Consider the following 21108-nt stretch of genomic DNA (forward strand, 5'->3'; position numbering starts at 1 on the left):
AGTCCAACGCCGACTCCCATACCACTCGTATCTGCGCAGACTTGGACCGAGGACGGTCCAGATCTAAGTGGAGAGGAGATGATGGGTAGCACATAGTGTTGAAAAGTCCGGTCCTGTCCGGTCTTTTGACCTTAGAGTAGGAGGACCGGACTTGGGACCGGGGACCGGACTGGGTCCCAGTTGCTGGACCGGACTGGGGACACGTGTCCTTACAAGGACACATAAGGACACCAGTCCTAGGATCGGTCCGGACGAGTCCTGTGCTAGGACCAGTCCGGACTGATCTTCTGAGATCCGAGGACCGGTCCTGACTTGCTGCATGACGGTCAGTAATCTGCATATGGCGGAGGGATTAACTAGTTCAAGTCAAACTCTAAACTATCTACGCTGTCCAAATCGTCGTCACGCTCATTGTCTTCATCGTCATAGAGTGCAACCTCGTCCTCCCACATCACCTCGAACTCATGTAAGAACACCTCATCCACAACACCATCATTCATGCGTGCGTAGTCGACAATCGTCTCCCTGAGGTGACGGTCCAACGTCTGAAGTTCTTCAAAAGTGTCAGTGCCCAGGCGAGACCGGCGATCGGTCGAGACCTGCTTCCCACGCGAGAACAGCTCCTCAACTTCGACTGAGGATGCCGGGATAGCCATGACGTTGAGAGAGATACGAGCGACTGTCGGGTAGGTGCGCCAGTAGACCTTAGTGTTAGACAGATCAGAACATAGTCAGATGCCAGAGATATCGCGAGAGAGACATACCGACCAATACTGCAGAGGGTCCGTGTCCTTGTTCACGTCCGGCATGGGGTCCGTAAGATAGCGTCGCAGTTCATCTTGCCACCCAAGGTCATCATCAGCCGTTGCGAGGCGGCGACGACGTGCACGGTCAAAGTCGTCGTCGTCGTCGTCGTTGTTGTGTTCCGCAGGCCCGGAAGGGGACGTGTGTCGGGCACTGTCGTCAGAAGGAGATGCGGAGTAGGGAACACCACGGGTAACCCCCGGGTTTTTTTGGACTGACCCCTACCCGACCCGCCAAAACCCGTACCCGTGAACCCGCGGGTTCCCACGGGTACGGGTTAAGCGCCGGGTTCACGGGTATCCTCGGGTACGGGTCAATTCACGGGTACCCACGGGTACAACCTCATGTTGTAGCCATGAACCGTGGGATTCTAACGGTATGTCACACATATGTTTCCGATCAAAACTGAATGTGCTAGAGGCGAAATAAACTTGCCCAAATCCGGAAGTATAGGCTGTCTTTGCGTGCCCAGCGGGCGCTTAATTACCAAATCGAGCATGAAAGACAGCCCATCCTTCCGGATTTGGGCAAGTTTATTTCCCCTCTAGCACATTCAGTTTTGATCGGAAAAATACGTGTAATATACCGTCAGAATCCCACGGTTTGTGGCTACAACATGAGGGTATCACGAGACTAAGCCAAAACCCGTGACCCGCGGGTAAGGGTCACGGGTTTGGAGGTCGTGACAATTTGTGACCCTTACCCGTACCCTTGCACAAACCCGTGACAAACCCTCACGGGTTCTGCAACCCGTGGTGTTCCCTAATGCGGAGTGTGAAGATGCCACACTGTCACCAGGCTTCTGTCTCGAGGGCTCGTTCTTCAGCCGCTGTGGCCAAAACTCGCGCATCTATCATGTTGGAACAGATACCTAATGAGCAAGACATGTCCAGATTTTTGTGTCACATTTAGACGTGACTTACCGCGTTCTCGACAACCTTACGCGCCTCCGCAGTCCAGTTCTTGGCATCTGGATTCCCTGCACGAATCTCTGCCTGCTGTTCTGCTTCGCCGCCCCATTTCTGCTCTATATAGTCTAGCTTGTAGTATGGTTGGCAGACTGGGGGAAGAGCGATCAGTCATGAGGATACCTGGTATGGTCGTCAGAGACTGCTGAGAGAGGGAGTACGTACACTGCGCGAGGATGTAAGCATCGGTGTTATCGAGCTTGAGGTAGTACTTGCGGAGCTTGTCCAGACCGCGATCCAGCGCCGGATGGAAAAGCGCGAACTTCGGGTCGGCACGACGTTTCTCCCAGCGTGTGAGTAGCGCTTCTAGCGAGGGGATCGCACGGTGCAAGCAGGGCACACCTTTCTCATAGAAAGACTGTATATACCGTGTCGCATCCTGTAGATAGTGTCAGGCTCAATTGCATGACATGTTTTGCGACACTACTTACTTCGAGCAGGTCGGCACAGAGCTTGACACGGTCCCAATCGGACTTGTTCAGCCTGAACGCCGTCCATGGGATCTTCTTCTCGATCTTGCCATTCTTGCGGACGGTCGTGATGGGACCAAAACGACGGTCTGCATTGTCGATAAAGTCGTCGATTGCCTGAGGGGAAGAGAACAGGTGGAATCAGTAACGCTGCATGCATGATTAAGGCGACACAGGTGAGAGGCATACCTCACGGAGATCCCACGCAGTGCGTGCCATCTTGTGCGCGCTGCCCCAGCGAACATTTGAATGCAGGGGAATTTTGATGGGCTTCTCCCTTCCCGCGTCGATCTGCGCTTTAAAGAACACCTCTTGGCGGGGCCCAGATGCCTGCAGCTGTGATCGCATAAGACACGTCAGTACGCGCTCAGCCCAAGCTCGATGCAACTAGCAAGTATGCACCTTGATGGCGAGAGTACGGATCGATGCAATCACATCGAGACCGCCTGTGCTAATCCGGTTCTCGGGCAGGGAGGGATCAAACTCCCAGATCGCCTCCCGCGACTCGATTACCGCTACATGAGTCACTTCGCCCATGAAGCTCTCGATCCCGAGTTGCACGGAATGGCTAAGGCATCTGGGCAGACATCAGCGCAAAGGTGAGCCATCAGTACAATGAGTAACTCACCCCAAACGACGCTGCCGAGCCTTCCAATCCTTGACACCACGCCGCTTGAGCAGTTTTGAAATAACCACGATTGTCTTGTCGTTATTGGTAGCGTTGTCTGCGGTGACATGTCCTAGCTGAATATCCGAGGGGGATCAGAAGATGCAGTCGATCTGACAGCGGCAGCATTCATGACGCACCTTGTTCTTCTCTGGTGCAGTCTTTGTCGTGATTCCTGCACGGTCCGTGAATCGCAGGAACCATCGCGCAAGATTCTCGCCTGTGTGGTCACCGCTCACCGCACGAGATGCGATGACCTCGACCCGGAGCACCCACGGCTTGTCCGCATGGAATTCGATCCAGTGCACGAGCATGCCGAGGATGCTCGCGCTCGTGTGGTCTTGGGTCCACAGATCCCAATTGACGGACGCGTCTCCTGGGGCCGCTTGAATTGCACGTTGTACGTTCTCCATGAAGTCGACAAACTTGTTGTGGATGTTCGTTTTCACCTTCGCTCGCGTTGGGAGCTCTGAGCGCGTAGTCTTCGGACGCATCACTACCAGACAGTTAGTGAATGTAACGTCCTCGGTGACCAGAAGTGCCTGTCATTCGAGTAATTAGCATAATGAAAAGATCGTCCCACCATCGCGATGTACCTGTGCGCCGCATACGACGTGTGTGGTGACTGCGTCGATAATGCCCTGTTGCGAGAAGGCGCTGGGCGTCTCCACCTTGCGGACGACCCCATCAAGCGTCGTCTGAACCTTATTGTCCCTCGCCGCTTTCTCTCTCTCCTTCTTTCTCGCTGCCTGCAACGCTTTCGGCATCGCCGACTCTTTCTGCTTGATATTTCCCTCCTCGCATCGCTTCTCGTACTCCGCGTAATGCTTGCTCCCAATGTGCCGTCGACAGGTCGCATTCGCACCCTTGTACCATCCCGCACGCCCACCTTTCGTCTTTCGGATCGCCTCATCCTCCCTGCACCGGAGCGAGTGAGCCTCGAGAATATGGTCACGGTTATCGAGGTGAGTACTTACTTGCATATCAGACACCATCTCCCCTTTTCCTTCACGCGATCGCCATCTGCGTAGCGAAACACGACCTCCTTCTGTGCTGAGAAGATCGTCAACAAATCCCTCGTCATCTCCTCCTTCGTCTGCGTTTTGGGGCGCACTCGAAGCTGAACGGTACGCAAACTGATCTCTATCACCATTTTTACAATAGAGCTGACATGTACTCACTTCCTCGTCATCGTCATCATCATCCCCATCCCCATCATCGTCCTTGTCCTCGTCCTCGTCCTCGTCATCATCTGCGCCATTACTCTCCGCCTGCCCTTGGTCTATCTCCTCAACCTCCTCTCCATTCGCCTGCGGTTGGTCACCATCCTCCTCCTCGATCTCCTTCTCCTCTTCGACCTCCGCAGCCTCATCATCCGCATGTCTCGCCTTCGTACGTGCGCGCTTCATGCTGATGTTCTGCCGCCCGCTCGATTTCTTACGCTTCCCATTGGCAGTCGTTTCCTCATCGCTGGAGATATACTGCACGTCCTCGTGTTGAGCTTTCTTTTTCAACTTTGCAATTGGAGCTTTCTTTCCCCCGCGACCACCGCCTCGATTGCCTCGTGCCATCAGAAACGGTAGATTGATAGACGGTTGATAGACGCAAGTAGGATAGATAGAGTAAAGATGAATACCAGGCGCGTCAGAAGCAAAGAACACGGAGAGCTCGACCGCATCATATGCTATGTGTCTACTTTTATATTCGGATCCTTTCGGAGGACAGAGGTTGCTCGGCCGAGCGACGCTGAGCGCTGACGCGGACGCTCCGATGGCGTGATAGAGCAGGACTTAGGACTGATCCTCTGGATGTGTCCGGAGACTGGTCCAGACCAGTCCTACATGGTCCTGCAAGGGAGCACTATGGGGTAGGACTGAGGACACATAGGAGAACAGGACACATAGAGGACACATGATAAGTCCTGTCCCAATGTGTCCAGGTCCAGTCCTCAGACATGTCCTCCATGTGTCCTGGGACAGGATTTTGCAACACTAGTAGCACATACCGTTGCGCGCGTACCGCCGTCGCCGACACGTCCCACGTCCACTGCAAGACCCTCCGACGCCCTCAGTCCTCCTCCGCATCACTCCCGATGTCTTGCGCATGTGTCGTCGACCAGAACAAGTCCGAGGCAAGCAGGAAAGAAGGCGAAGACTCCGGAACCAGTCAGCAGCCAGTTAGGAAGCGACACGTCGCCCTCGACGTCAGCCAAGAGCCTCAACAAGGTCGGAAAGGCATCCGCACCGTCCGCGACGACCCACTCGACGCCGCAGTGCAACCCGACGATGTTGCGGATCAGCCGCAGGCCAGCGCTTAACTGCGCCATACCGCGCTCGACGCGGTACCGCGTTCTGCCTCCTCCCCCGTCCCTTTCGACTTCTAACAAATTTTTGCACCCTCTTTACACCTTCAGGACTCGTACTGTAGCTTTACTTTAGTACCTACGTACCCTAGTAATGGCACACAACCCTACCCAGCTCTCCTTTCCACTTTACGCGCCCTCGTGATCGCGCCTCGCGTATGCTAGGCGATTAGCGCTCGAATCGTACTTATGTTTTTCCTCCTTCCAGCTCTTTCCACACCTTCTCGTCCTTAGCAACCTTCGGGCGAAACACACACGTCACTCTCGACCGCTCTCCTGTATATATCTGCTAGCTAGCCTCTCGAATAGAACAAGTTTAGAGCCCTCTTCGACCGCGCGACTTTGGTTTCCGTCTCGACCTCGACCTCGACTCCGACGCCTTCGTATTCCCTTAGCATCCTCTCGCTTTCGTTCAGTATCACGTTTCGCATCTCGCATTCGACTCTACAAGCCCTCGAGTGACTGCTAACGCAGTCTATTCCACCTATTCGACGAACAAGTCCACCGGCTACATCTACTCCGCGACCTCTTCCCTTTCCCATCCATCTCTCATCCATCTTCCATCCACACACTCTCACTCTCCCTTTCCCACTCGACTCCCCTTGTGCACGCCCGGACGGACCATCGCACCTTCGGATCTCACTCACGGCGAGTGTAGGTCCATCAGCGTAAAGCGCGTGCCTAGCACGACTCCCGCGGCCCCGAGAGTGAGGTAGGCGGCGGCTTGGGTTCCATTGGCGAGGCCTCCGGCGGCGAGGACGGGGGGCGCGTTGTTCGCCGGGAGGGCTGCGAGGAGCTCGCACACGAATGTGAAGGTGCTGGGCGCGTGTGCGCCACCGTGTCCTCCGGCCTCGGTTCCTGGAAGACAGTGGCGCATGTCAGAATTGTGTGTATGACGAAGATAGATATCACTCGGAGATGGTACGGAATATGTACTGTCTGAGACCAGCGGAGTGGGAATGGAGAGTAACGGACCTTGTGCAACAATCACGTCGGCCTTCCACTCGTTGGCTGCAAGGAGCGCCTCGCCAACCGAAGTGGCTTGGACAAAGATGAGAGGCTTGTGCTGAGAGCGCGCAGCTGCGGGGGAAGTGCGGGCGTACTGGATCCAGCGATGGATGTCGGTACCGAAGGCCAGCCAGAACGCCTTGACATTGTTGTCTAGAATAGCATCGATCTTTGCCTTCGCAGCCTCCTCGTCAGCGTCAAGCATCCACGCGATCAGGCCGACGCCGATGGGGAGCGGCTTGTCCCCGAGATCTGGATAGGTCTTCCGGAGCGAGGAGAGTTCTTCGCGCAGCTTCTCTGGGGGAGTGAACGCTGGAGATGTACCACGAAGTCTCAGAATCAGGGGCTGGAGATGCAGGATGAGGCGTACCTGCTCCTAGAAAGCCAAACCCTCCCCCACGGGTAGCCTCGGCCTAGATCGCGGAAATCAGAGATAGGCTGTGAGTTCAACGTTGACGTAAAGCCTCACAGCATGATGGGTGGTGGTCGCAAGGGCCATGGGTGGGCTTACCACCGGAACGGCGATGCCTGGATCATCAATCAGTAAGTAACGTTGAGTATGCTATAAGGCGGACATACCGAGAAGACGCGTAAAACTGGTGTTGACGGGTTCCATGTCGCGGTAGCAGCATTTGAAGCAACCGCAGTCCCGAACGTAAGCTCCTCTTTATGCCACTCTCCGAGATCCTGCGCAATGGGTGATACCCAAGAACACCGAGCGTGGCCGTAGTTCCTGCTGACATCCCTTCCAGTTACGAGCAGGTGATCGATACTGAGTTAGACTTTGGATGTTTGATATGGCCTTTGGGGACTCGGCGGTAAGCCGACACGTAGTAGTCACCACAAAGCCGAGGCGTCCCCGAGGTGTTGTGATCAGCGTCCCCCACTGATATCGATGTGGACCGGACTGCGACAATGAGGCCAAGGGTGCAAATTTCGGGCGAGTCGCAGACGTCAGATGTCTGGATCATGCGCCGTAGTACCTGAGCCTTCATTTACACTCAGTGACTCGAGGACTGTACTAGGACACGATATGTCAGCGTAGAAGGAATCGCAGCATCTAGTCTCGTACCTCCTCAGTTTCAGTTTCAGTTTCAGCAAGTCACATAGTCATGTAATCTTGCAGTGAGCTCCTGGTTACTGGTAGCGTCATCATCATCATGGTCGAGACTCGAGAGCGAGGATGTTCATGCACATAGACGCTAGTATTCCGTGGGCGCTCCGGATTGCTAGCCTTGCACGGCTTGTCCTCTTTCCATCATTTAACTATGTCGTCTCAGCTATACCGTCTAAATCGTAACGTCAGTCACCCCTCGGTCTCGGGAACCCCTGCAGATGCCTAGCTCTGACGTCGCCGGATACATCTGCTCAAGTGAACCTCGTGCAAGTTTCCTCACGACTCCGAGACGCCAACTATTGGAAGCTTCAGAATCACAAGATCTCGAGGCCAACCTCAAGTCGACGATGAAGAGGAGCCCAAACAAGAGTATCTACATGGAGCCTCTCGGTTAGGAGTTCTCACTGCTCAGTCACAGTTGGGATCGCGGAGGGTACATTCGTCATCATCTCCTCTGCGAAGGATGTTGAAACCGTGATACATGCGAGTAAGTAGAACAGTACCGTGTCGGATCCCTTCAATTTCCCTGGGGCAGAAGGTCTGAACGTAACCTCATGAAGCGTAGGCATCTCGCTCGCGAGCTTCATAGCGAATGCGGTGATGTCTAACCCTTCTGGCATGGTCTCCATTACGACGAAACGGAGAGCCCGCAGAGGGATGCCTTGTATAGCAGAGGCGAGGGTCTCCGGTTGCCAACCCCGTGTTTGCTCCAGCTCTGTCTCCGGACACGGACCCATCAGGTACGTGCAGAATCGCTGCATCGACGTTCTTACATCAATTATGTAACGTCCATAGCTTGTTGAATCAAAGGCGGCGGGGACATACTTTCTTGGCGCTATAAAATTCGTCTTGAACAAAACTATGGCGGAGTCGAGTAGATCCTATCCGCCGAGACCGTCAGCAGTTTGGTTGTGCATGTGAGTGCATCCGTTTCTCTTCCTGCTAGACAGTACGGTATCAGGTAACTGTGATATCGCCACCCGCGTCATGCTTCCAAGTGCCAATGACAGCCTGTCCCAAGTTCTCACACTCATCACGATTGCCCTATCCTGCGGGCTCGCGGAACTCGTCGCATGTAGCCCTGTATACGCTAGAAGCATGAGGCTATTGAGAACAGTGTGCGCTGTTGGGCGTGTAGAATGCAGCTGTCGGTCTGCTATAGCTTCTCAATGTCCATATCTGATCTCTCCTGACATCCTAGGTCCCATGTCTATCGAGAGACAACCGGAACTTTCCCAGCTCCGCACTCCCTTGGTCACACCAGCATATCAACACAGTCTGTCTTCACATCATGCTGTCAGTAACGAAGAGATTCCGGACGTCATGAGCGTACAGGCTTCCAAGCAAGCGATCCTGAGGCATCTTCGTTCGTAGATGTAGATCCTTCCTTGATCTGGCGTGAAGCATGGTAGCTTACACCCAAAGTGTATATACTGAGCACCACAGGTACTGTAAAGCGTCGTCGACATCCCCATTGCCGACAAGCGACTCAGGATGTCTTCAGGGGACGATGCCGCCGCTCTTATTGCAACCGTGGATGCCCTGTCCGTCCTACTTCTTTCCTCATCTGAACCTCGCACTCACTTCTGTCTGAATGGTAACCACAGGAGGACCGCGTCCTATTGTTCCGTCGTCGTTGCTGGTGAGCATTTCTTGACCAGGACTGAGTTTGAGCCCACCTTGATACCGTCGCGAAGTCGTAGTGATATACGAGTACTCGATCACTGTCGGAAGGGAGGTCCGGCTCTTCTGGGGCAAGAAGATCACCGGGGCGGCTATTCTCTTCTTCCTGAATAGGTACATCGTCCTGGGGTTCAACACCTACGCCCTCGCGAACAGTTCGATCCCAGTCTCGGACGTGGTAAGTCTGCAGGCGTCGTCTCATACATCCGATCACTCATGCAAACACGACCCTAGGTGTAGGTGCCGAGTGCAGGGAGCCGCGGTGGGGCGTGTCTAATCCTGAGTGTACAGGTGCTCGCGGACTGTGCAAGCAAATCGGGCGTTACAGATTGCACAGTACATACCCTGGGCAGGTACGTGATATCACTCTGCGGTGATCTAGTGCCCTTCGATGGTCGCACTCACGGCGCAACACAGTCTTTACGGGGTTGCGGGCTTTCGCTCTGTGCAGAAGCTGGTTCCTTTCACTTCTCGCATTCGCTCTTTCCATGGTGTCTGTCGTCATCAATCTTGTGAGTATGTTCGGGACTTTATCTTGGACACAGCTGATCTATGAGCGACGCGTATGCACAGGTTGACTATGCGTTTGGGGTCGGTGGCGTGAACGTCTCTCTGTTCGGGTGCATCACAGTCGAAGGCATAAGCCTCGACCTAGCGAAGAAGTGAGTGAATCTCTGATGACTATCTCTCTCTTTGTCTGACTGTCATGACAGATGTAGGGGATCCGTACCAACTCGTGATGCGTATACACGTTGCTGACCATTCCCTCGACCAGTCACGATCCTGTCTCGGACGTGTCTGATCTCAGCAGACGCCCTCCTCGTGGGCATCACTTGGTCGCGGTTGTCCCGACGCGGCCTGAGACATGTGGAGTCGACAAATCTCTTCACAGAAGTTTTGCTGCGTGATGGTGCGTGCGTGGTTTGTGTTTGGACCTCTACGGGCTGTGTCTGATGGGATAATGCACAGGTACTCTCTACTTCATGTGTGTTGCGTTCATTGAGCCCTCAATGGGGTTATGCTGACGCAAACGAACCAGTATCCTGCTCATCATGAACTCTCTCCATTTGACGTTTTCGTTGTTGGCGGTGAGTTCTCTGCTGTTGAGCATGTCAGGACGTCGCGCTCATCACAGGCACAGATCGCCGGGGTGCCGTTACAAGCCGTCAGCCTGATACCGCTGTTCACAGAGCCGTACGTTTCTGTGACCGCCCTATGGTGTACAAACTAACCTAGCTGCCGTATGATACCCAGGTTGACCGCAAATCTCATTTCCCGCTTCCTCCTCAACCTCCAGTCCGTCAACCAGAAGGTCACCGGAGAAGACTTCCAAACCACACACGGCGGAAGTGGGGATCATGCCGATTCCCTCGTGTTCCAGCGCGTTGTCGGGTCTATCGCGTCCTCCTTCGACCCATCCCTTGGCTATGAGGACGACGAGCACAGTAACGGGATCTCGGGGGGCACGCGTACCTCTGAGTATGAGCTGACTGCGCGTTCCGTGCAGGCTGCCGCGCGGTCCGACGAGGTGAAGGATGCGCCGGGTGACGCTGGCATTGTCGAGGTTCCGATGCTGCACAAGTCCAGCAACGGAGCCGAGCTAGAGGGGGCGTCGGCTTGAAGGCTGTTGGACCGGGATTTGGACTGGCGTCACCCTCTGCGTCCCCCAATCTTGACGGGATCAAGTAGAATTTCAGTGTTGTCGAGGTGCCCCGGAAGTGAACTGCTCTGAGTCGGCTTAACACTTGAAGAGCAATATGTACTATTTATGACCTGTACTATGACACCCAGTTCGTGGACCGCGTCCACAATTTGAACGTGTAGCCGTTCTCTATACCCTCCGCGTACTTGAATAGCTCAGATAATAATATCGATGAATCTACAGAGATGGCTTATCGTCTCAACTAGGACTATCAACACGACTGCCCCATATACACGGCAGAGCATTCACAAGCTCATTCACAGCATAAAACCCGCAAAGTATGCATCGATGTCCTCCACACGGTCCAGTGGAGCAACTGTTCCCACGTATCCATCAGGTCGAACGACCACAATAGCCCCCTCCTTAGGATCAATGCCATACGCGGCAAACCCTCCCCCTCCGCAACGGCCCGAGTAGTCGACGTCGTCGACCAAAACCCTGAGATGAGATAGTCAGCGCTTCAAGTCTTTGAATGCAAGATGCACGACAACGCACTTTGACCAGTGCGACCTGAAGAGTTCTGGTACGTCTGTAACAAGATGGTATGAGGTGTACGCGATAAGAATGAATGCGGGGAATGTCTCACCAGTGTAGTCCACCTTGTCCCTCTCGGCCGACGTGATACACAGGATGTCAAACGTTTCCAGGTGGTTCCCATGTCCGAACCGACGCAGGAAGCTCGATTCCACGCCCATGCGCTCAGAAAGCTTCCGGAGCGGAACCGCTCCCGTATCGGTAGTCACGTCCGCCACAAAGACAAGGATCTTGAACCGCAGGTCTGAGGGGAGCAAGTCGTGGATGTTCGCAGGCTTTGCGTCGGCCGCGTGAATGAAGACGTGTGGTATCATGCGCTCTCCGACGATCAGCTTCGAGGCACATGCTTGGTGCTTGCTGTCGACGATGATCGAGGGCGCGTAGCGGATACCGATGCCGCTGCTAAAGCCGCCGAATCTCTTGAATACTCTGCGAGGCGTGTAAGACGTGAGAACGTGAGAGACTGCATGCATGTAGGACCATACCCAAGGGTCGCCTCGTGAGTCACGCCGTCCTGGTGCTGGTCAGTCCGTGGCTTCCCTGAGAACAGCGTGGACCACTCCTTGTCGAACTCGATCAAGTCTTGTGCGAACTTGCGCCTCTCGGCCTCGTACTGAGAATGATCGGGACCCGTCAGACACCAACGCGCGCAAGACGTGGAGTTGTACTCACAGTCCGAAGCAGAGACATGTCAGCCCATCCTCGCAACACGTATGCCAACTTCCACGCTGTACAGAAGCCGTGAGAAAACGAATGCCAGAGGTCATTCAAATGGTACCCGTACCGAGATTATGCGTATCGCCCATCGAGGCGTTCATTCCTTGGCCTGCGAATATGTGTCGATCAGGAAGGAAAGAGCAGAACAAGGGTATCAGGATACTCACCGGCCTTCGGTGAGTGAGTATGGCACGCATCTCCCGCGATAAGGATCCGATCCTGTACCGTGAATTTCTCGGCTACTCGTTGGCCGACTGGACCAGCATTCAGTGAGCATCTAATTCGCATAAGGACTCTGAGAAGACATACTGATGTACACTGTCCACCACTGAACATCGCCAATGGCTCGCAGGTAGTAGGGTTGGAGGATCCGGGCCGCTGTCTCTATCAGTTTCTCGGGGCTAGCCTGTGCCTTGTCGACCCTGTTCGTCTGCTTGTCCACTACATCCATGTCCGAAAGCTGGACATAAAGGCGAACAAGGTCCCCCTCACGTGGAACGACGAGGATGCTGCCGTGCGTGGAGTGGATCACGGTACGAGCGCGGATGTCCGGGAAGTTGGTGTCCGGGAAGAAGTCGACCACGCCCCAGACGAAATCTGGCAAAGTGTCATTGGGTGCACGCACACCTTACGGAATGAGAATCACCTGTATGACCACCCTCCATCCGAATGCCCATGGCCTTCCGTACCCATGAATGCGCTCCATCCGTTCCGAGGACGAACTTGGCATGCACCACTTCACGGTCGTTCTCTGTCCGGTCCAAGTGCTGCAACACGACCTAGATGTTCCTTCAGCATGAGCAACAATGGTAAAGAAGCCTGAAATATACCTTAACGCTGTTGGCTTGAGGATCAAGAAGTTCCGGTGAGTCTGTGCTAGTGGAGAGCTCCAGCACAGTGGGGACTGTAGAGCGCTCGACCTCGAGACCCTTCGGCCTCATTGCATCTATGAAGAAGTTTTCTGTTCCGCCTTGGTGACGACACATCTGTCAAGATCAATGAGCCCGCGTCGTGAAAGCGAGTCTTCAGACTAACTGTGAATGGATATCTTGCCGTGGGCTGGGATATCGCCGCAGTACGCTCGACTCGCTGCAGGTCTGCGCTATAGCGAATGTCTCACTGGACGACGCGGAAGACATACTTGAATCCCGCCACTAGGGCCAGGGTTGTAGAATGCCTGAGATATCAACGCGTCAGCCATACAGGTGCAACGATGAGGGCGAAAGACCGACATTTCTGTGAATCTCGACTCCCTCGCGGAGAAGTCGCTCCATAAGACCGTAGCTCTATCAAACCAGCGATTAGTCGGAAAGTCAATGGTACATAGCCGAGTCGTACCTGCAGTATTTCGTGCGTGCGCGGCTGAATACCATCCGCCTGTCCAGCCTGAACACCTACAGCCCTGGAAAGCGCGTCATCAGCTCCTGCTAGGCCCGAGACTCGTGTTGGTAACCAACCTCTTGTCCACAACCCGTATGTTGAAGCCTCGGCCTGCCAGAGCATTAGCGCACATCAGTCCCGACGGACCAGCACCGATGATGAGAAGGTCAACGTTAGACTCCTGCATGGTAGAGGGGTGATCAGTGAGGGGGTGAAGACGATACGATCGTCCGGAGACTTAAGAGTCGCACCTGCGAGTACTATCAGCATGCTGTCGACGTGCGTGTGAGAGCTTGCGGAGTTCAGGTGCACTCCCCATTCTCGTTACTACGGCCGTTCAATTCGTTGAGAATGACAGGCTATAGAAACCGATGACTGGGAGCCGGTGGCCGACACAGTGGAATATTGAAGGTTGCTTGAAGGCCGCTCCTGGGCCATGAACACACGGATCTCTTGAAAGCTGCAAGGAGGGTTGTTACATCGAACCATCAAGTGTTTCATTTCGTCGTCCTTAAGTGCCGAACGCACTCGTAAACAAACAGTAGGATGAGATGGTGGTGGTTGAGAGAGACGCGGAAAACGTCCAGCAGGCGCCTAACAACTTCGGGCCTGCGCGCCTATGCACTGCAACTTGTTCCGATGCCGCCACGTTGCGATGTCGACTTCCACGCCCTCCCTCGGTTACTCAGAAATCCAGATAAAATGCTCCAAGCATCTGAAGGCTCATCACTGCTCTAACCTCCGTCACGATATGAAGAGCCCTTAAGCCTCCCCGGTCACGGTTGATCATGCTGTGCCATTCATCGCACTCACCTCCATGTCAGTCAAAGGCTTATATTCTCGTATCTCTCTTACCTCATAGCACTGACATTGATGGCACAGTAATACATACTAGCTTGACGTAGTATTTGTTTTGGCTCGGGACTGAGCCGTTGATGGATCATCGGCACCGACGACGATCTTGTGTCTTCGCGGAAGTCGCGCCAGCTGCCAGGCACAAAACTTAGGGCGGTGCCGATGCCGCAAGGTTCTCCTCAAGTCCTCCTCTTACTGGATGCCCCAAGAGATTCAGGAAGGGCCGATGGGTATGGGTCTGCGACAATCAACGGATATTTGTTTACGCTAACTCAAGCTCAAGCGTGCTGCGGTATACTCGCTCCTTTGTTCCCAAAGGACTCCAGCTTGCTTCCGGTGCAGATGATTCCCCGCGCAATCTGCGACCTGCATCTTCCGTACTTATCTCTCGGGCGGCGGCGCCTACAAACGATTTGTTTTTCAGTTACGCACATGCGGCGGTGTCTGTGCGCTCATTGTCGCGCCCATGACTATAGCGGGTTACACTACCACCTGGCCTACAATGCAACACAGACATTAAATACGCCGCCCCACGATGCTTCGAGATCCTGAGCACGCAAGCTTGTCCACCCTCGACCCTTCTCTCCCGCCAACCTGCACCCATGTCGCAAGGAGACGCCGACGCAGCCGAGATTATCAGCGAGTATGCTGGCTTGTAAGTCCATCCCATATGATGTCCTTCTGAGTGGATGCTGACGCCGCTTGTGCTCCAGGATGACGAATGCTTATTGTGCTATTGGGGCGTCTGGTAAGTACTGCTTCTACCCCTAGACCCATGTGCCCGTCCGACTCATTCCTGCTTCGTAGTGTTCGTGTGCTGGGAGTATGCGATCACTCTGAGCGACGAGGTGGATTTGTTCTGGACGCGAGGGTTCAGCGGTGCCACTGCGCTATTCTTCGTCAACAGATACGTCGTCCTCGCAGTCAACATCCTGAATTTGATAGGATATGCGACTTTGTCGGACCGGGTGCGTTCTTTACCCTGGCTTGCCGTCGGTCACCGGCCATGCATCCCTGATCGCAGACTGCACGCAGAGCTGTTCATTACTCGCCAGAGCAGGGTTCGCCATGCAGTGCCTCCAGTACGTCATATGGGCCGGTGAGCATGATCAGTTCACAGATCCACATTGACGCCTGACCGGATGACTGTTCAGCGTTCTCCGCTCTGCGAACATTCGCCCTGTCGAAGAATTACGGGGTAGCTTTGCTTGTCTTCATCCTCTCGTCTGTTTCAGTTGGCGTGGACTTCGTAAGTGATTCGCAGGGACCAGCGCAGTGACAGGGACGACTAGTATTGATGGCTCCCCAGTCGGACTTCCGCTTCGACCTGAACGGCGTGAACATCCCAATTCTCGGCTGCACGGCAACGACTACCATCACGACAGAACTGTTCCAAAAGTTCGTCAACCAATATCTCTTGCATATGCGAGCGACTAACATGCCGTGTACTGTAGATGTGCGCCTGACTTCAGGCTCCTCCGCGTGAAGCACTGCTGAAGCACTGACCTCCCTTTTCATCCTCAGTTGTCATCATCGTCCGAACATGCTTGATCGCTGCGGACCTCATCTTGATTTACGTGACCTGGTCCAGGCTAGGGAGAAAAGGCTTCTCTACCTCGCATCGCTCTTTCGTTGGTGTCGTACTTCGCGACGGTGAGTCGCTCCGCCCGTGCATCCAGATAATTGAGAGTCGCTTGGAATTCATGGAGGTCTATCACAGGCACAATCTACTTCGTGTGAGTTCATGCAGCCCCTGGGTGGATGCGAGAGTCTGACGCGGACAATGTTCAGGGTGCTCGTCCTCCTCAACATGTTGCATCTCATCTTCACCATGCTGTCGGTACGCACTCCATACTCTCAACCGTGTATTTTCTTCTCTGCTCCGGTCCTGATCTTAACGTTCACCCTGCATAGATCGACACTCCACTACAAGGCGCCAGCAACGTCTCCGCCTTCACAGAACCGTGCGTATCATCCGCATCGGCCGGTCCCTCGACTGACTCACTAATGATGGCGAACCCGGTCATGCAGGGTAACCGCCACCCTCGTCTCGCGCTTCCTCATCCACCTGCAAGCCGCGAACCGCCGGACGCTGCACATCGACACGCACAGCTCCCCCGACCACGGCGAGACGACGTTCTCCTCCCTCGGCACACTCGTCTTCGACCGGATCGTAGGCCCAATGGAGTCCGCTCTTTCTTACGGGGAAGAAGAGAGTTCTAGTTCTGGCGACGGTGCCGAGGATGAGACGGAGGATGTGGAACTGCGCCCGAGTTCTGAGAACGTGGCTGGGAATGCTGAATTGGACCTGGGGACGGAGAGTGTGGCGTATCATGTCGTGTAGACACTATCACCTGTCATAGACTCATATTCTAAGTCTTGCAAGTCCTTGAGTTTCGTACCCAGACGACGAGCAAGAGTACCAGCACCTGACCTCCGGCCTGAGTCGAATGTCTGAGGGCTTGCAGATTGAAAAGAAGTGGACCCTCGGCAACTATCTTGCTGCACCTGAAACATGGAGAGTCTCCTAGAGCGACGTCTCGGGTCAGCACGCACTTGAAGCTGCGGGACTCAATCGGAAGGGCGGGCCGGCGCCAATACGGTGGCGATGCCGAACTTTCCGGATATGGTATCCATGTTCGAGTCTGCCGCGCGTACGCATCTTTACCAAAGCGACCACGGCCACATCGACGTGGCTCATTGTCCCCCCTCATACCACCTGCTCACCACCTTTTGTCTCTTTGCACAAGTAAGTCACTGCTTTGGTCTGCCGAACGGCTGCCTCAGAACTGCATGGCAACCCAGAATTGACTCGATCCACGTTGCAACAAACAGCCGAACCTCCACGGATCTGGCCTCATAACATCGGGTTTTGTGGTCCATTTTAGGCAAACAAAGCATCTGTCGGAGATTATAATTTTAGATACTTAAACCCCTCCGATAGCCGGTGCGTTTCGCCCCACTTCTCCCTCCACCCTCACCCTCACCCTCACCATGGCTGACGACGATCTTTTCAGTGTCAGCACCGCCATAGGCGAGCCCGACGCCGCCGACCACTGCACGCCTCCTCAGTACTCCCTTCCTTCTCCCCCTTATCCAACCACCTCCATTCCATTCACCTTCTTCGGAGAGACTCCGACAACCACCGATTCGACTTCACCCCCCCAACCACCCAACGCTCCCGAAACCACCAACACCGAATCAGCTGGTATCCAGTGGTCGGCGACACCGATCAAACATCAACCAAACTCCTCGCTAGTCGCTCCCCCAACTGGCAAAGAGCGCAACCTGGATCTGATCGGCCGAGCAGGTATGGGTCCCCGTTGGTGTGAGATGCCAGTGGACGTCTTTCTGTCCAAGGTTCGCGGAGAGTTACCTACGGAGGAAGAGAGGAAGTTGTTCAAAGGGGCAGACCTCAGTGGTGTGAAGCTTGAGAAGGATATCTACCCGATCCTGGTACGTGCACGATAGTCTGTAGCCCTGCATTCGCACTCACTTCTTCCAGACAACGACTATCCACTCGGTCTTCACCGCCGCACACGCTCAGAGGGTACGTGTGCTCGAGACCCCCACGCGTCGCGCAGATGACGGGCACCGAACACGCACCGATACGTTGAACGACGCGGGTATCTACTTGAACATCGCTGAGGCGGTGAAGGTTACCACGATAAAGGAGCAAAAGAAGAAGTCTCGTCGTAAGGGTGCGAGAAAGGACGCGAAGAAGAGCACAGGCGAGGACGCAGAGAAGACGACAGACGGGGACGCAGAGAAGACGACAGACGGGGATGCTCAGAAGACGACAGACGGGGACGCAGAGAAGACGACAGGTGGGGACGCAGACGCAAACGCAGCTGAACCTTCTCACGTCGGCTTACGCTCTTGGCATTGGGTTGCCGTCCCGATCGAGGTCAAGCATAATCACGAACATGCCGCCTTCCGCTTCATCAAGGCGCCTTCCGCTGCCGGCAGTGATACCCAGAAGGAGCCCTCTGCGAAAGCATCATCGTCTGCAGGTCCTTCCAACACCTCGTCCAAAAAGCACTTCATCCGGAATACTATCAATAACCAGGAAGGCCTGGGACAGTTTGTCGAGTACATGATGAACGTCTTCGACAACCAGCACCGCATTTTCTCCTACGCCATCTACGTCTGGGACTACATGGCACGTCTCTGCTTCTTTGATCGGGGCGGCGGCGTCATCTCCGAGGAGTTCAATTGGACGACGCCCGACTCTCCCCTCCACGACTTTGTCTGGAAAGTGGCGCATATGTCGGAGGCACAGCTCGGCTACGATACAACCGTCCAGCGTGTCTCTAACGATGACAGTGTCTCCGACGATGACAAGAAAGCTGTGGACGAGTTCAAAGGTATGACGAATAACTCAAACGTGCACGAGATGATCCGGTCCTTCGTCGAGGACGCCACTCGTGAGGGGCAACCGATCTACAAGGTCCACATCATCCCCATGGCTGCCCCTCCTGACGAGGGATTCCCTGACGATCCCTTCCCGAAACCTCCCCCGGCTGATGAATCGTCTTCCGCTCCCTCGCCGACGCCATCTCCGTCCACCCCGCCGTCTCCGTCCCCCCCGCCGGCTCCGCTGAAGCCGCGATCATTCCTCATCGGCAAGTCCTACTTCTCCTCGCACTCGCTCATTGGCCGCTGCACTAGAGGTTACATCGCGTACGACATCGAGGGAAAACGGCTCTGCTTCCTCAAAGACTATTGGAGGCCTTACGTTCCGAATCGCACCCGACCGGAGCACCTAGTCTACGAGCGGATGGCTCGCTGTGGCGTGCAAGGCATCGCTACTCTGATCTGCGGCGGTGATGTCGGTGGTACGCGGGCCCAGATGACGCAGATTCAGGATCTTCTACATCACCTCGGGGATGCCCTTCCGGTACCTCGCTCTCACTATCGAATGGCGACGGTGGAGATCGGATTACCGCTGGAGAGCTTCACGAACTTCAAGCAGCTCGCGCTCGTCTTTGCATACGCTGTCTTCGGTGAGTCATCTCGTGATGTATGGTAGACTGTGTACTAAATCTTCCTACGATAGCCCATTACCAAGCATGGACAAAAGCCAAGGTCTTACATCGCGACATCAGCATTGGGAACATCTTGATCGAACCTACCAAGCTCACGGGCCTCCTCATCGATTGGGATCTTTGTCGAGTTGAGTGCGAGCTCGAGTCTGGCCCCACGGAGCCTGATCGCACTGTATGTTGCTCTCTCCCGGCTGCTTTCTTCCACATCCTGAACTCGATGCTAATATCATTGTTTAAGGGCACTTTTCAATTCCGTTCTGCTTTGGCCGCGTGTTTCCCAAGGAAGCCGTATCGTCTATCTGACGACCTAGAGTCATTCATTCATGCATTCAACTACCTCGTTCTCAAGTACCATCCCATTCAACAAAACGGACTGCGTCAACTAGTCGAGAGCATGTACGAGAGTCACTCGTTCGTGCAGGGCATCAAGGTCGGCGATGAGTCGAAGCTGCGGCTTTTCCTCAATCCGCACCCTCCTTTCGAAGTCTGCGCCAACGACGTGCTCCAGAGGATTCTCAACGACCTGCACAAGGGCTGCTACGAGTCTTACAGGAACGTCGACGTTCATCAGATGCGTACATTGTACGGAGTCTCCTCCACTGGGGTTGCTAAGGAGCCCCGTCCGTTGTCCGTGGATGCCCCTGTCGACACCGCATGGGCGGAACTCTTCTTAGCCTTCAAGCAAAGCGACAACGCTCCCATATCAACCTTCACCAATCCGGGCAATGCTACGATCACCACCAAGGCTGACGCGACAGCATCCGCCGCTCCGACCGACCGCTTGTCGGGTTTCTTATCAAACCACGGTCCGCTCCTCGCAGTGCTCACGTCGTATGCGCGTGAGAAGGCGCTGGACGACAAGGGTGACAACCAGCTCAAGGCTCGCGCAAAAGAGAACCCTCTTCCCGCGCCCTACCGTCCTGTCAATTACCACATCGGTTCACTGTCGACGCCATCCACGGAGAACGACTTGCATCCGGTCCTTGGCCACAGACGCTTGGGCACGCCTTCAAGTCTCCGTTCCTTCTCTAGCTTCTCTCAGTCCTCCGACATTGTTGGACCCATGCCCGGGGACAAACGGCCGTTTGATGACGGCGACGCTATCAACTTGAGCTTCCCAGGTTCGGAGGATGTCAACCCTCCGCCGGACGAGCCTCCCCGCGCTGAGAAGCGCAAGCGGTAGACGGGCGGAATCCTCACGTCGCCGTCAGTCTCGCCGACGACGGTTGTCCCGAACGGATCGCTCACGAGTTGTAGCGGACTTGTGCCAGGTTTGCCGCAATGTGGTTAAGTCGTGCGTCCGAGAGTCTCGGTGCTCTTAGTATCCATTTCTATCGATGTATCACTTTCTACCGTGCAATTCTATGTCCTGAGTCGTTTCACATCTCGGTACCTGTGTAGCGCGGCTCTGGGAAGAAGCAGTGTTTCTAAGTAAGTAAGTAGTTCGCAGGGACCAGCTGCATCGCAATTACGCAGTCGATCGGGCTTTCGTTTCGAGCTGGACGGCGTGCCATTCGACCGAGTTGTGAATTCCACTCTCTCTTGCGGGGAAGGGGAAGGGGAAAAAGAGAGCATTAGGTCTGTTGACGGTGCCGAGGATGAGACGGAGGGTGTGGAAGTGCGCCCGAGTTCGGACCCAGAGAAAGCTGAAACCGAACCGGAGAGCCGGCCGTCGTCAGTCCGAAACTCAACTCTCATATGATTCGTGCAAGTTCTGATAGTACCAGTGAAGGTACAAGTGCAGATGCAACTCAATCCCACACTGACTACGCCAATACGACAGCGAGAGTAGT

The 21108-nt window shown here is 54.8% G+C and overlaps 9 protein-coding genes across 9 annotated transcripts; 4 read left to right on the top strand and 5 right to left on the bottom strand.

The window, feature by feature from the left end:
• Nucleotides 1-830: 830 nt before the first annotated feature.
• On the bottom strand, nt 831-2347 carry L226DRAFT_438021 (uncharacterized protein; the record flags this gene model as incomplete). Its single annotated transcript, XM_067674784.1, has 4 exons — nt 831-1018; nt 1724-1864; nt 1938-2151; nt 2204-2347. Coding segments are annotated over 4 exons (687 nt in total), but the record flags the coding sequence as incomplete, so codon positions are not given.
• A 366-nt stretch (nt 2348-2713) lies between these two features.
• Nucleotides 2714-2977, bottom strand: L226DRAFT_434854 (uncharacterized protein; the record flags this gene model as incomplete). Its single annotated transcript, XM_067674741.1, has 2 exons — nt 2714-2819; nt 2871-2977. Coding segments are annotated over 2 exons (213 nt in total), but the record flags the coding sequence as incomplete, so codon positions are not given.
• Nucleotides 2978-3307: 330 nt separating this feature from the next.
• Nucleotides 3308-3571, bottom strand: L226DRAFT_441581 (uncharacterized protein; the record flags this gene model as incomplete). Its single annotated transcript, XM_067674823.1, has 2 exons — nt 3308-3451; nt 3506-3571. Coding segments are annotated over 2 exons (210 nt in total), but the record flags the coding sequence as incomplete, so codon positions are not given.
• A 2343-nt stretch (nt 3572-5914) lies between these two features.
• On the bottom strand, nt 5915-6895 carry L226DRAFT_572613 (inosine monophosphate dehydrogenase; the record flags this gene model as incomplete). The annotated part of the gene is made up of 5 exons (XM_067684703.1): nt 5915-6129; nt 6247-6591; nt 6650-6692; nt 6749-6807; nt 6859-6895. The coding sequence occupies 5 exons, from the start codon at nt 6893-6895 to the stop codon at nt 5915-5917; spliced, it is 699 nt and encodes a 232-aa protein (XP_067533749.1).
• Nucleotides 6896-8108: 1213 nt separating this feature from the next.
• On the top strand, nt 8109-9037 carry L226DRAFT_113808 (uncharacterized protein). Its single transcript, XM_067672154.1, has 5 exons — nt 8109-8136; nt 8192-8313; nt 8395-8537; nt 8598-8940; nt 9004-9037. The coding sequence occupies exons 2-4, from the start codon at nt 8258-8260 to the stop codon at nt 8768-8770; spliced, it is 372 nt and encodes a 123-aa protein (XP_067533750.1). The 5' UTR covers nt 8109-8136; nt 8192-8257; the 3' UTR covers nt 8771-8940; nt 9004-9037.
• On the top strand, nt 8395-10924 carry L226DRAFT_614405 (uncharacterized protein). Its single transcript, XM_067686635.1, has 12 exons — nt 8395-8940; nt 9004-9038; nt 9094-9259; nt 9371-9432; nt 9497-9591; nt 9653-9741; nt 9799-9815; nt 9855-9989; nt 10049-10064; nt 10119-10167; nt 10221-10273; nt 10334-10924. The coding sequence occupies exons 1-12, from the start codon at nt 8891-8893 to the stop codon at nt 10698-10700; spliced, it is 1134 nt and encodes a 377-aa protein (XP_067533751.1). The 5' UTR covers nt 8395-8890; the 3' UTR covers nt 10701-10924.
• A 24-nt stretch (nt 10925-10948) lies between these two features.
• On the bottom strand, nt 10949-13599 carry L226DRAFT_489449 (uncharacterized protein; the record flags this gene model as incomplete). The annotated part of the gene is made up of 15 exons (XM_067677275.1): nt 10949-11219; nt 11277-11310; nt 11368-11744; nt 11801-11928; nt 11988-12043; nt 12100-12141; nt 12200-12286; nt 12342-12629; nt 12679-12811; nt 12863-13018; nt 13068-13121; nt 13174-13209; nt 13265-13318; nt 13371-13434; nt 13490-13599. 15 exons carry the CDS (start codon nt 13597-13599, stop codon nt 11039-11041), a joined length of 1800 nt encoding a protein of 599 aa, XP_067533752.1. The 3' UTR covers nt 10949-11038.
• Nucleotides 13600-14869: 1270 nt separating this feature from the next.
• On the top strand, nt 14870-16611 carry L226DRAFT_572616 (uncharacterized protein; the record flags this gene model as incomplete). Its single annotated transcript, XM_067684704.1, has 11 exons — nt 14870-14922; nt 14981-15015; nt 15075-15235; nt 15303-15366; nt 15422-15516; nt 15577-15712; nt 15792-15920; nt 15988-16003; nt 16059-16107; nt 16182-16231; nt 16299-16611. The coding sequence occupies 11 exons, from the start codon at nt 14870-14872 to the stop codon at nt 16609-16611; spliced, it is 1101 nt and encodes a 366-aa protein (XP_067533753.1).
• Nucleotides 16612-17239: 628 nt separating this feature from the next.
• L226DRAFT_489455 (uncharacterized protein) lies at nt 17240-20541 on the top strand. The gene is made up of 4 exons (XM_067677276.1): nt 17240-17723; nt 17773-19273; nt 19327-19487; nt 19554-20541. Exons 1-4 carry the CDS (start codon nt 17262-17264, stop codon nt 20496-20498), a joined length of 3069 nt encoding a protein of 1022 aa, XP_067533754.1. The 5' UTR covers nt 17240-17261; the 3' UTR covers nt 20499-20541.
• The last annotated feature ends 567 nt before the right edge of the window (nt 20542-21108 follow it).

This window comes from Lentinus tigrinus (assembly GCF_003813185.1).
Source record: "Lentinus tigrinus ALCF2SS1-7 unplaced genomic scaffold L226scaffold_19, whole genome shotgun sequence".
NCBI lineage: Eukaryota > Fungi > Basidiomycota > Agaricomycetes > Polyporales > Polyporaceae > Lentinus > Lentinus tigrinus.

Excerpts from the sequence above, each read along its gene's own strand:
- L226DRAFT_489455 (XM_067677276.1), top strand. The coding sequence starts at position 17,262 with ATGGCTGACGACGATCTTTTCAGTGTCAGCACCGCCATAGGCGAGCCC. Across the intron at positions 17,724-17,772 it reads AGGATATCTACCCGATCCTG|ACAACGACTATCCACTCGGT; the intron begins GTACGTGCACGA and ends CACTTCTTCCAG. Across the intron at positions 19,488-19,553 it reads CCACGGAGCCTGATCGCACT|GGCACTTTTCAATTCCGTTC; the intron begins GTATGTTGCTCT and ends TCATTGTTTAAG.
- L226DRAFT_113808 (XM_067672154.1), top strand. The coding sequence starts at position 8,258 with ATGGCGGAGTCGAGTAGATCCTATCCGCCGAGACCGTCAGCAGTTTGG. Across the intron at positions 8,314-8,394 it reads TCAGCAGTTTGGTTGTGCAT|TGCCAATGACAGCCTGTCCC; the intron begins GTGAGTGCATCC and ends CATGCTTCCAAG. Across the intron at positions 8,538-8,597 it reads CGCTGTTGGGCGTGTAGAAT|GTCCCATGTCTATCGAGAGA; the intron begins GCAGCTGTCGGT and ends CTGACATCCTAG.
- L226DRAFT_614405 (XM_067686635.1), top strand. The coding sequence starts at position 8,891 with ATGTCTTCAGGGGACGATGCCGCCGCTCTTATTGCAACCGTGGATGCC. Across the intron at positions 9,260-9,370 it reads ATCCCAGTCTCGGACGTGGT|GTGCTCGCGGACTGTGCAAG; the intron begins AAGTCTGCAGGC and ends CTGAGTGTACAG. Across the intron at positions 10,168-10,220 it reads TGACGTTTTCGTTGTTGGCG|ATCGCCGGGGTGCCGTTACA; the intron begins GTGAGTTCTCTG and ends TCACAGGCACAG.